This window comes from Montipora foliosa, chromosome 4 (assembly GCF_036669935.1).
Source record: "Montipora foliosa isolate CH-2021 chromosome 4, ASM3666993v2, whole genome shotgun sequence".
NCBI lineage: Eukaryota > Metazoa > Cnidaria > Anthozoa > Scleractinia > Acroporidae > Montipora > Montipora foliosa.
The window spans coordinates 25,466,203-25,478,702 of record NC_090872.1 but is presented as its reverse complement, the minus strand read 5'-3'; the positions used below and the strand labels follow the sequence as shown (position 1 = coordinate 25,478,702).

The 12,500-nt window shown below is 38.4% G+C and overlaps 2 protein-coding genes across 3 annotated transcripts in view; one reads left to right on the top strand and one right to left on the bottom strand.

Moving 5' to 3' along the window:
- LOC138000429 (sequestosome-1-like) overlaps positions 1 to 1,244 on the top strand; it is a 5,894-nt gene extending 4,650 nt beyond the window's left edge. Inside the window, exon 5 of the mRNA XM_068846840.1 lies at positions 426 to 1,244. Within this exon, the coding sequence (XP_068702941.1) occupies positions 426 to 671 (246 nt within the window). The 3' untranslated portion in view covers positions 672 to 1,244. The remainder of the gene's footprint in view (positions 1 to 425) is intronic.
- A 1,299-nt stretch (positions 1,245 to 2,543) lies between these two features.
- LOC138000428 (tetratricopeptide repeat protein 29-like) lies at positions 2,544 to 12,384 on the bottom strand. 2 transcript variants are annotated; one of them, XM_068846837.1, is made up of 10 exons: positions 12,263 to 12,384; positions 11,015 to 11,248; positions 9,775 to 9,998; positions 8,546 to 8,731; positions 7,764 to 7,906; positions 7,055 to 7,121; positions 6,026 to 6,111; positions 4,112 to 4,203; positions 3,891 to 4,014; positions 2,544 to 3,384 (listed from the first exon to the last, which is right to left on the bottom strand). In XM_068846837.1, the coding sequence occupies exons 2-10, from the start codon at positions 11,236 to 11,238 to the stop codon at positions 2,941 to 2,943; spliced, it is 1,590 nt and encodes a 529-aa protein (XP_068702938.1). In that variant the 5' UTR covers positions 11,239 to 11,248; positions 12,263 to 12,384; the 3' UTR covers positions 2,544 to 2,940. The 2 variants fall into 2 exon arrangements, with proteins under 2 accessions (XP_068702938.1, XP_068702939.1); XM_068846838.1 differs by having other exon boundaries at positions 11,015 to 11,284; positions 12,263 to 12,383.
- Positions 12,385 to 12,500: the final 116 nt, after the last annotated feature.

Below are 12,500 nucleotides of genomic sequence, written 5' to 3'. Positions count from 1 at the left end.
TGTAGTTATTTGCACATACTTTAGGGAGCCACCTTAAGGTTGAATCTGGTTCTTTCAAGGTCAAATGTGTAATTTAACTTTGCCAGGAACCTACAATCCTAGACAAATTACAGTGGGACACTATGACGTGTGTGCTTCTCTCTCTTTACCATCTTATTCCTCTTCCATAAGTGGCATTCATGAAAGGGTCTATGAAAGCAGGCAGACTCTTATGAAACTACTGTGCCTCGAGTCATATGAGCCAGTTAGTTCATTAAACTCCCTGACCAGGCGTTAGCCCCAGAACTGCTAGAGTGTACAAAAAAATTTACTTTAGAAGAGCAAAGACAAGCACATGATTGTGTGTTCTCAAATCTACTGTGCGTATAGTTGCTAATTCATGAGGGAGAGATGCTTTAATAGTTGAATACACCCTCTCTTTATAGGAGGTACAATCACCAGAGGAGTTTGTTTTGGTTGACGAAGAAAAGGAGGGAGAGTTCCAGGACAGCGGAGCATGTGGCTCTGTGGCAGATGAACCTGTTCCATCTGATCCGTTGGAAGAGGCTATAGCTAAGATGCGTGCTATGGGCTTTGAAGATGACAGTGGATGGCTCAGTCAGCTAATCAAAGCCAAAGGATGTGATATTAACAAAGTTCTTGATGCCATGCAGTTTGAAGGGAAGAACTGATAAGCAGATGGCAAAATGCTAAGACTTGCTGTTGCCTATTGTAATAATTATTGGCATGCTGGCGTTTTTTTTTTTTTTTGTCAAGATTAAAAGTAGTAGGTGTCATAGTATGTTGTAGGAATTTAGGTCACATGCAGTGTTAGGTTTGTGGAGGGAGGCATTCAATTTTAAAAATTAGCTCCAGTCACGACTGGTTATAGTACGTCAGGCAATGACTGTAGGTTTTTTGGAACTAAAAAAAATCGTAATCCAGGGCTGTTATGTCATTCTTTTCTCCTTTTTTTTTTTGCTAATGCCTTTTCATTGGAGCTTCACTGCAAAGTAATAATTAGCAAACACTATGTGAAAAAGGTTACAGGTCTTGAACTGCTTCCCCACCATAATCCTTAATATCTGACTGTGATTTTTTTGCATGTCTAAACTTTTGACGTTACAGGTGTTTTTTTTTCAACAGAGTCATGAGTGAAAGAATTAGGAAAGGAATTTTAGGGCCTGTTTTAGGGTAAAATAATGTAGTCTTCTTGTTTGTGCTGTAAGCTGGCAGTGGCAATAATAAAGCTTCCTCAAAATAAACAGTTTGTTTATATTGCTGTCATCCTCTATAAAGTAACTCTTCATCCAAACAATAGTTCACCTTTGACACAAGTCTGCAGTAATATTCCAGGGGTTTTCAAGGAGTGTTTGTAACATTTCTATGTCATACATCACGTTTCAGTGTTTTCTTTCCTGAAAAAGCCTGACTTGATGTTCTTTCCCGCATCATGCGAGTTAAGTGCACACACAGGCATTTTAATTTTTGCATTTACATGTAATCTTTCCCCAATAGTCAAATTTGGGCTCAATTTTTGAACTGTCTCTTTAACTTACATGTGGCATGATCTCAACAATTTTCACCCAAGCAAAATTTCAAGGAGTTTTCAAGCAGTTTCCCACCAAATCCCTTTTTTCAAGGGCTTTTCAACCACCCTTGAAATTCAAAATTCAAGGGCTTTTCAAGGACTTCAAGGAGTAGCAGGAACCCTGTGAAATACCCATAATATCCATAGTTAAGCACCCCTGGAGAAGGGGGGGGGGGGGGGGGGGGGGGGTTAGGCATGGGGTGGGGATTTTGACATTTTTCTGAAAGAATGAGTCAAATTCCCCTCTGTCACGACAACATAATTGGCAAAAAGTATCAAAATTAATAATACCCTTAAGACCTTGCTGCACACAATAAGAGTGCAATGTATGTACTCACCTTTCATTCAGCCACCTCTCACGAATGTGGAAAAATCATTTGAATGCCTTCTGGGTATTTTCCAAAATGGCGGAGTTATTTTCAACCTTGTTCCCTGGGCCTTTCCCTCACTACTTGGGCTTAACATTGATAGGTGCATTATTGTTTCAGTACATACCACACCAGTACTACTGGTATTTACTTGTGTGGTGTAATACCGTATGCTTAATTAATTAAGCAATACCGGTAATTCTTATTTTTGGACAGTAATCAAGCAATAATAGAAAGTTGTTGAAAGAGTGACAATTTAGTCGTGCCTTCCGGTTCTCACTGCCCATGTTTTATACAAAAGTGACTGGCCATCCCATAATCAAAGCAGCTGACAAGGTCAAAGGATCCTTTCTTTGGGGATTGCCCTTTTCCGTCAAATCCCACACACCAAAGCCCAATAATGAAATTTTTTCTTGAACTCAAACTTTATGTACATTTTTCATCACATATCTGTGGCTGAAACTTTATATCAGTCATGTACATTGCAAAAATGGAAGGTGTTTTTTTTTTCATTATATTATAGTACAATAAACATGTGTGGTAACAAAGCTGAATCATGTACATTGCTCACACGCTGCAAAGTTGAATTCACCATACAATTTAGCCAAGTTACAAATAATTATTTATTACCTTTTGGAGCACATTTCTACAAGTAAGGAGCATGCCTCACATTTGTTTAGCAATGCAAAGTGTGTATTTTTTTTAACGCCCCACAAAGCATTGAATCGGTATGTATGATTAAGTACACAGAATGACAAATGACTTTCTACAACACCGTACCCCTCCATGACAAGCAAATTATTTGTCAATGGAGTTTCTTTCACTCTTAAATGCCATGATAACTTTTGCTAACTAAGTGACAAACTGAAGAAAACAAATTCTTCAGATGTAATGCAATGTACGGGCAATAGTCCAACACACAACAACGTTGGTTAGAGTCAATGAGCTTGCGAATGTCATCATGAGTTACACCATGGTTTTGTGAAGCAATGGCTGTACAGACTAAGCTTCTCCGTGGCCAACTGCTCCATTCTCTCCCTCACTTGTTACTCCAGAGTCTGTCCCACCATTTGCTGACTCATCCTTGTCTTCTCCACCAGGGAAGGGATCAAGAACTTTGGTCTCCTTCGCTCCTTCCCTTTCAAGGGAGCCTTCATTTTCTACTGAACCAATCTCACTGCTAGGCTGGCTATCCTCCAGGCCACCCTCTTCCTGGATTCTTGCTTCCTCTGAGAAAGTGTCCCATCTTGAGCTCTTGAAGTCTAACAATCTTTGTACATTGCTCTTGTTGAACTGATCCATACACTGCGAGTAACCTGTTAGCAGTGTGTGTGCTAGTGCAATTCCATACTCCACACGTGTGGTCTCAACAGTTTCCACCACCGCAAGGTCTTGTGCTATTTCAAACCCTCTCCTGTACATACGTATAGCATCTTCATACTTTCCCTGACAAAATATTAATTTAAATGTGAGGTTGAGTCACTGGTGATTACTCTTGCCCGGGGGATACCTAGGAGTCCCAAGCAGTTGTCATTTTCACAAATTGATTCACGTTCCCTTTTTTATTGAACTTGCCATGCTCACTGGCATTAGGAAAAGACATTAATGCCCTGGGTTAAGACTCACTTTGATTCAATTGCCGTCCATGATCTTACGACACTGCATGAGTCTGTTGTGTTTGCTTAACATGACTTGAGTCGGATGTGGCTCCTTGAAGTTCATAATCATACCTTGATTCTTCTGTTGTTCAGTGAGCTTGTACAAAATAAAGTATCATCCGAAGAACCTTATGGTTTAGATGCTCAACACTGCCATTTTCACCTAAGGAAAAAGTCTTATTTCCTCCTGGCCCCATTCGTTCAAAGGCTGAAAACTTTATCCAGTGTATAAGTGGCTATCTGACAGTTTAAATCTGTGCAAACTACAGAAGGTTTTGCTTTCTGATGCCTTACCAATGAGTTATAAATAGCTCCAAGGCATGTACAAGCCTTCTGTTGCTCTGGTAGCTGTTCTGATCTGTCAGCTAGCTCGACAAACATCTCTAAGTACTTCATTGCACTCTCAACGTCTCCTTGTCTAGTAGCATGAGAGAAAAAAACATGTAAATGCTTCTTCAGCTCCAGAATAGTGGATCCATGTTACGAAGAGGAATTAATGTTTCATACTAACTTACATTTCGTAGGCTCTTGCCAGAGCTTGACAAGCCCGTCCCATTCCCACATCGTCTGAGTTTTCCTGACATTTCTCCAAATAGCCATTATGATACTGAGACAAACAAGCCAAAAAGAAAACTTATATACATGTAATAATAGTTGTCGGTAAGACTATTCAAATGTCAACTTTCAATTGTGTACTATGTTGACCGCTTCCCTTAGTAAGGGACATGTGAATAAAATTTTATTATTATTGCAGTGCTCAAAATAAAATAAAAAAATCCAGCTCACATAAGAAAAGGAAGGGGATATTTGTCTTCTCCCTTAAGGGTGTAAATTTAGAATTTTGGTCTCACTTAGGGTGTTCTGTGCAAAATGCAGTCACATGTAGCTGTGAAGGTCTTGTTTACAGTTACATGCGAAGAAATATAAAAAATAATATAAGTTTCATACGTCTTAAATACATGTACAGTGTATGGTCTCTTTTAGGGGTCAAAAAAAGCCTGGGCCATACCAAGATTGCTCTTCTTTAAGGGTTTACTTCAAAATTTCCGACCAGCATCTCTGCCCCTCCATATGAAAGTACCCCCTCCCCCCTCCCCCTCCCCCTCCCCCACCAACCAGAGGGCACTAATTGGGGACACCGTACATACAGTGTAGTATAAATCAAAATATCAGAGATTGGTTTTTGAGGAGAGGGGAAAGCCGGAGTACCCACAGATACACATAATTAGATGTATGCCCAATTTTGATACCAACACAAAATGTCCCTTTAATGGGACATTTTTCAGTGAGTGATTAACCCATTGACTCCTGAGGGTTCCCCATCGTCTGGTGTTAGACAGAGTAAAATACTAAGTATGGCTGGTTTAGGCCAGTTTAGGGGTGAATGGGTTAAGGAGGCTTGAAAGGGTTTTTAGCTGGGTCACTGGAAATAAACAAATACCACGGCTTTCGCTCACCTTTCTATTATTCTTACATAGATGGGATATTAGCCTGCATAGCAAGCGAACAGAAATGCTTGCTATGCAGGCTAATGGAATATAAACATATTATATCTTTAATTCACGAAAACTATAAACATTTTGCTCGAACGGTTTTATTAATGGTCTCTTTGTAAATCTGTTTGTGTTAGCCTGAAGCCCCACTCACTGACACGAATGAGAAGGTCACACATGCAACTTCATTTGTTTAGATCTCTGCTTCCAGATGGTAATTTTTTTTCATTTTTTTGCATGTTAACTAACTATTGATTGAAAATGTTTGTCTTTGAAATTATTAAAAAAAATTCTTTAGCTGACAAAAAATTAGAGACATTTCAAAAACTAATTTTTCTGAAAAACTGGCCTACAGATTTTGTTGAATAATTTTTAAATATCTGGTAATGCTGTATGGGAAGATTTCAACATCCCACATTTAAAAAAAAGGTAATATATGTTGATTTTATAGCTCAAAGGAATGCCTCATATCATTGGCATGGTAATGGTATTACGGAGGAAATTGTGATTTGAGAAATCGATGATGGGTACATCCATGTACATGAACCTAATACGCTGGCCAAATTTCATCTTGACATGATTATCCTAACTAGATCTAAGAACAGAAAATTTATATTGGGTGAAGAAAAGGAGAAACTATTTTCAGCCTCCTTAACTCATTACTTTTAGGACATAAATAAGTGGGTGAATAGCAATCCAGAAAGGTGTTTGCAGAGGCACTTTATTAACAATTTCAACATAAAGCTTTAGAGGAACATTTCTCAACATCATTCCCGAGAAGTGAGACCCTATAAAGAATGAGGTTGGAACAACGCCCAAAATGGGTGATTTTTCATTATAAGGTTGGCGAGTTGTGATTTGTAGTCACAACAATTATATGCTGCATTTATTTAATAAAAGATTAAGCATCAAGGAGAATAGCAACTTCTTCCTCACCAAAATGGCTGTCTCAGGATCGCCAATTGCCTCATACGCGTTTCCCAATCTATAGCCAGCTAATCCTTCTTGTTGATTATCTCCACCTAAAGTATGAAAACAACACTGAGCAGGGGTGGATCCAGGATTTTTCTAAGGAGGGGTGCACCACTAAGGAATGGCGTAGCTGATGGGTGATGTTTTTTTTTTGCAGAATACCACTTGTATTAATTTAGAAAGCCGCAGGTCATTTCGGGAGAGAGAGGGCGCACACCCCCTGCACCCTCTCCCTAGATCCGCCCCTGCCGAATCACGGTTCAACCGAAAAAAGAGGCCAGTTGATCATAACTATAATGTAAATGAAAAATACCAGTTATGACCAGAAATACCCCTAATTAGATGCACGCAGGTTTCAATAAGCACCATGAAGTGTGCCCTTGCTCTTCTCCCCAACTTTAACATCACTCGTGTTTCGGAATACACACAATTAATGTCACAAAGTGTGTCCCCCACATGCTGCCCTCAAGTAAGGATAAACAGCTGCATTTGCCCTAAGGAAAAAATAAGTCTAACCTTTACCCTTACCTAATAATGTTGGAACTGTAGTAGCAAAGGCTTATACTTAAAGGAACACTTCGCGTTGGATGTCAAAATTGGGGGTGCATCTAATAGGCACATTTTTGGACAAAATAAGTGAGAAGAAAGAAAGCAACCACTAAATTGAGAAACTCCTTCTCAAACTCCTTAATAATTCATAAGCCAAAAACAAAAGAAATCACTACCGTGAAGGAAGTTTGGATATGTGGTCTTAATTAGCATAAAATTTCGCCAACTTTGATCCCAAATATCTCTTAAAATGCTGATTCCTTTGAAAAGAAATATCAAACACTCGAAAGAGTGTTTCATCAGATATCCAACCACCTCGAAATCGGTTACAAAACTCAGCCTTCAGCCTCGTTTTTCAACTCACTACTCGGTGTTTGGATATCCTTCTCGTGTTTGATATATTACTTGAAAGATGGAAAAGAAATGTCCTCAACAAAGTCTTACTCTCTTTGGCCATTCCATATGCCTTCAGAAGATAATCTATAGACTTCATCATGTCTTCTTCTTTGATCTTTGGGACAAAAAAAATGTTTATAATTAAATTTAAATGTTTATAATTAAATTTAAATCAAGTTGTACATGTACGTTGCAAACTAGTAAGAACAAAATAATTTGGTTAATTTTATAAAACTTGAGTTCCTTTAAAATTATTGCTTTTTATCCTAATTAGACATGCTGCACTTTAATTTCTCATTTTGGATTAGAGTCAAGGCTCGAGACAAACGGTAGCCAACTAGCCGCGGGCTAGTGAACTTCTAAGTTTGGCTACAGCTGTAGTAGATTTTGAGCTGTCACTAGGCACTGGGGCTAGTAAAAATTGTGAAGCAGTGGATTTCTGGATGAAAACAGAAATGAAAAGTTTATCTGTGAGCAATAATTATTGCTTTATTCAGAGAAAATAATTATTGTTCTTTTGTTTTAAGGGTTGGTGTACAGTTACACTGTAAATGATTTTAGAAACTTGGCAATTCCTTTTCTATTGTTGTTTAACTTTTCCTTTCCATTGAGTTTGTTGTTGCAAATAGAGTACATAATTTGTTTATTGTTGAACTTGTGTTTCCTATTAAGGAAATTCCCTCCTTGGTAGGGGTAAGGATATTTTCTGGAAACACACAACGTACATTATACGATAGAGACACAAAACAAAACTAACCTCCTCTGCCATTGTGGTGTAGACCCTCCTAAGATGTCCACATGACAGTGAGTGCAGGTTTTCTCCATTATCTGTCTGCCATAGCCGCCCCTTGGTTAGGTTGTAAAATGATTCTAGGTGCTCAGTGGCTTTTAAAAGATCACCTAGCAATCAAAACAAAAACAATTCACGCCAAGTTGAGTAATAGATATATGAATTGAGCACTGTTCATTCATCAGATGTATCCAGACAAAAACAAAAAACCCTGGGGGAAGGGGGTTGGAGTGTAGAAGTCAAGCATAATGTTATTACGAGCTAAGCACAGGTGATGCATGTGAAGGATACATGCTTGGTTTTTTCAACAGAAGTGATCAGTTTGACTTGAGGGATTTATCAAGACAACAGTCTGAGTTGTTCGTCAATGGATTTTCAATGTTACACACAAGTCACTCTAGTCCAAAAGTCTAGTCCAAGTACAAATTAAATTAGAATATTGTAAAAACTTAAGTACCAATCATACATGTACATAGTTAGGTCTCTGCGAAGTTTATGTTAAGGGTCTCAGAGTCCAAGCAGCATAACCCCATTTAAGTATAAAAGAGACTACCCCAGCTCTGAATTTGCATTACAAGGACAAACATTATGACATCTAGTCCAGCCATCAAAAGTCCACAATGGGAGGAAGCGAGAGCCCTCATTACTGTTTCAGTCCTGCTCCACTCCAAAAAATGTTACATACAAAATGTTGTTGTCTGGCAGATTACATTTTGCTCCTAATAAATTCAGTCAAGTTACAGACTAACCTCTCTTCTCAGAGGCAAGTCCCATGTTACAGTTTGCCTCTGATTCTTTTCGTCTTCCATCTCCGCGAATCTTCAAACTGGTGTTAAAGCACGAATCATAGAAGTGATCTGACAACCAGAAATCTCCAGTCTCTTCAAAAAACCTTGCCAAAGCCAATAAACTGTGGTATACTTGGTCCATCTTACCTGTTTATTATTAATTAAAATTAATAGAAATGTGTAAATCACAGACATTCAACAAGGCTAATGAGTTTGACTAAAGTAACACCTCTCCACAAAATATGCTTTACATATTGCAGAGTGCATGTGTACTAAAATGCTTGTAAGCTCTAGTGGGGAAAATGTTGTGTAACATATCAAGAGATCCTTGGTTTTTTGGCTTGATGATAAAAAAGGTTCTTGTAACTTATGATTGTACAACAAAGGCCTTTTATTACAGGACTAGCTCCGTGAGCAGGTAAGATGAACCAAATCCCACTTTGTGATTCATCACTGGCTACCCAAGTGGGCAAGATGGAGCTACATTTGTATCTTGCCCATTCGGGATTTTTTGCTTGATCCCGCAAGATCAAAGATCATTTTTTGATATTTTATCCCATATTATAAATCCTTTATTGAACAAGCTTGTTCGGTCAAGATGGCTGGATATTGCCGAGCGAGGCCAAAATCCACCCATCTTGACCTCACACTTGGTCAATAACCCAATAACTGATGTAACATCAAGGATGGGTAGGTTGATAAAAAGGGGGCAAATTTGAAAGGGATTTTGTGAGGAAGGGTTTGTGAGACAAAAGCATGATAGAGCTTACTGGAGGAACAAGGGAACATTTGGTTATGTGTAGGAAGGAGGAGATAGATAAAATCGAGTAAAGTCGTCTGGAGTTAGACAGAGTAAAATACTAAGTAAGGCTGGTTTAGGCCGGTTTAGGGGTGAAAGGGTTAATGGGACCCAGCTGAAACATTTTTCACCGTTATTTTTAAAGCACTATGCAAATTTATTGGAGGGTATTGTGCACCATAAAGGTAGCAAGGGAGGCAGTAGCACTCTCCTCAGCAGCAAGAAGATCACCATGGCAACTGAGCCACAGTCCACCTCCCAGGCACCTGTCAACATACAGAGTATCACTAACTTTGCATCATACAATTAATTTTGTACACTGTATTTAGCCTCATAAAAAATTAAATTTACTAGAATGGTTTTTGCAAAAGTACTAATTTTTTTTTCTTACCCCTCCTCTTGGCTGCTTCAGCTGTTGTGAGATGATACTTTAGCTGGTCAAGTTTTCTTGGTTCATCTTCCAGTAATGGCTGATCGGAAAGACCTGAATCTGGTCCTAGGCTTGCTATTTCTTGTTTCTGTTTTTCCATCAAGTTAAACAGTTCCCGAAATGATTGATGGAAGCCTTCTTTCAGCATGTCAAGACACAAGTTATGTTCATATGTGTTACGATACCTGTTGAACCAGAAAATAATAATAAAAATAAAAATAAAAATAACAATAATTATAATAATTCCCATTCAGATTGGAAGGCTGGAAATCCTTATTTAGAGGACAGATTGGCACCATCATTTGAATGCTACTTGGACTGTGATGTTTGATGAGTTGGTTGTACTGAAAGGTCTCCTAAAGAAGCCCCTTGAAATGAAAGAGACATTTGTTACCCTTGCATTGAGAATATGAATCATATAATCATTCACAATAATAACAGTTACTTGTAAATGATTCTACACTAGCTTGTGCCATTGGTTATACAAAGAAACATAATTAAATCCTTCTCTGCTAGAAGAATCCTCTCATCTCTTGTACAGTACTTATTTGCTTGGTTGACCACTGCGCTGGGTCAAAACAATTTCATTTCAATGAAATCCATGACTGTGGACGTCATTGTTCAAAATGCATGCTCCCAGATGACTTGAGACTGCTTTGTTTTAACCCTTCAGACTAATAATATTGTGTTGTCCTTTACAAAGACTATAATTATCATTTTGGTTGGCACATGCTCAACTCATGACCGGCAGTTTCAACAAGAAATACAATAATTATTATTATTTAAAGTGTGGCTCTAGAAAAAAAGATATTCATTGTATCTCTTGGCAACTGAATCTGTAGCAAGAGAGCATACATCATCATCATCTGAAGTTGAGTCTCCTCGAGAAAGAGAGCATACAGTGTATCATGAAGTAAATTGGGTCAATACTCAATTACTGACCAATTGTGGTACTAATTATTTAAATATTTTTCTTATTATAACAGTTATCAAAAACCCAACCAAAAAGAACACAATAATATTGTTGGGTTTTTACAACACAATTTAGGTCACCACCGATGACAATCACCATTTGAATGTTTGAGACATGGGCGTGCACAATGTAAGATCAGCACTCAAACCAATGGGTCATTTAGCCTGGATCAACTTAATGTAACTCACGCAGCCAGACCTAATGTAGTACATGTATTGGTATTCTCACCTTGAAGTGTCGATCTTGTCTGCACTTGCCGTCTTTTTTAGATCTGAAGGAGGACTCCTAATGAATGAGCCTTCAGTGCGCTGTACTCCTCTGCTACTCCGCTGATAAGGACTTCCGATTGATGGCCCTTTGGCAGGAGGGGAAGGAACATGCCTAATGACCTGCTGAGTAACCTGGCCACCTACTTTGATGGGAGGCAACTGAGTTGCTGCTATAGAAGCCATTGGACATATGCTGCAAAACGTAGCAAATCAAGATGAAACTTGCTCGCTGAAAGAATATGATAACAAGTGTACATAACCTCCAAAATATTTTAAAAAATTGGATTCTCTAATAACAGTTGCTGTAATAGCCTAGTGTATATTTGTTTGCAAGTACTGAGACATTTCAGGATCAATATTATTAGACTCCCACCATCTACAGTATCTTGAGATGAATTTAAAATGATGAAAATATTGAAGTAAAAAGCTTACTTTATTTATGTGAAGTGAGGCCAGTGCGGTGCGATTACTGGAAATAGTCATGAGGACAAACCCTACTTCAAACATGTATAGTTGTTATAATTATGGTAGTATGCATCGAATGCGACAATATTTCATGTAAAGGCTTGGCCAAATGCTCACAACATCTTGCAACATTGTTGGGCACAACATGTTGTTTACGTTTGGTAACCCCGTTGCGATATGTTGCAACATGTTGGGTCAAATTTGAAAGCGGTCAAATTGTTGCAATATTTTGTTGCATGATGTTGTACTCGTTTGGCCACATTCGCGCAACATTGTCGCACTAGGGCATGCACGTGAGATCCATGTTGCGTTGAAAATGTTGAGAATGTTGCATGCGTGTGGCCAGCTAAACACATGTCGCAACATCATGCAATGATGTTGCAAGATGTTGCGTTAAAATGTTGCGAGCGTTTGGCCAGGCCTCAAATCGACATTAACATGAATAAAGCAAACACAGGTTGACTTTGGGAATTCCAAAATCAAAAAACAGCTTGTATAAATTTCAAAGCGAAAAAAAAACAACTAAATCGCACATACTGACTACAATAAAAAAAATCAATATTTTTGTATTGATATTAAAGTGATGATATTCGGCCAGATGTGGGATTCAAAGACTAAAATTAAAGGACAATAAAGCAAATGGCATTAAGAAAACAGTTGTGATGCAGATACAAATACAATTCGCCATCGTTCTCTTTGAGTAAACGAACCCATGCCATGATACCATGACCTCATTACGTACTTTTCCTTGATGTGGCCCGATTATTTCAGTGCAAATAACACAAGTTATGCCCAACTGACAAATTGTCTGCATCTTTGTTCACTTTCGCCATGTTTTTCTCATCGCCATTATCTATGACGTCATTACCATGGCTACTTAAAAAAACAATCCCAGAAAGCTTTGTGCTCTGCATTGACTCGTTCCCAGTCGTAACGCAAGCGGAGGAATTTTAATATGTTGCAAGTGGACTCAACCAGGA

Coding starts and splice junctions, on each gene's coding strand:
- LOC138000428 (XM_068846837.1), bottom strand. CDS start 11,238: ATGGCTTCTATAGCAGCAACTCAGTTGCCTCCCATCAAAGTAGGTGGC. Junction 7,122..7,763: donor ACACCACAATGGCAGAGGAG/GTTAGTTTTGTT, acceptor TTTGTCCCAAAG/ATCAAAGAAGAAGACATGAT. Junction 4,015..4,111: donor CTGGCAAGAGCCTACGAAAT/GTAAGTTAGTAT, acceptor TCATGCTACTAG/ACAAGGAGACGTTGAGAGTG.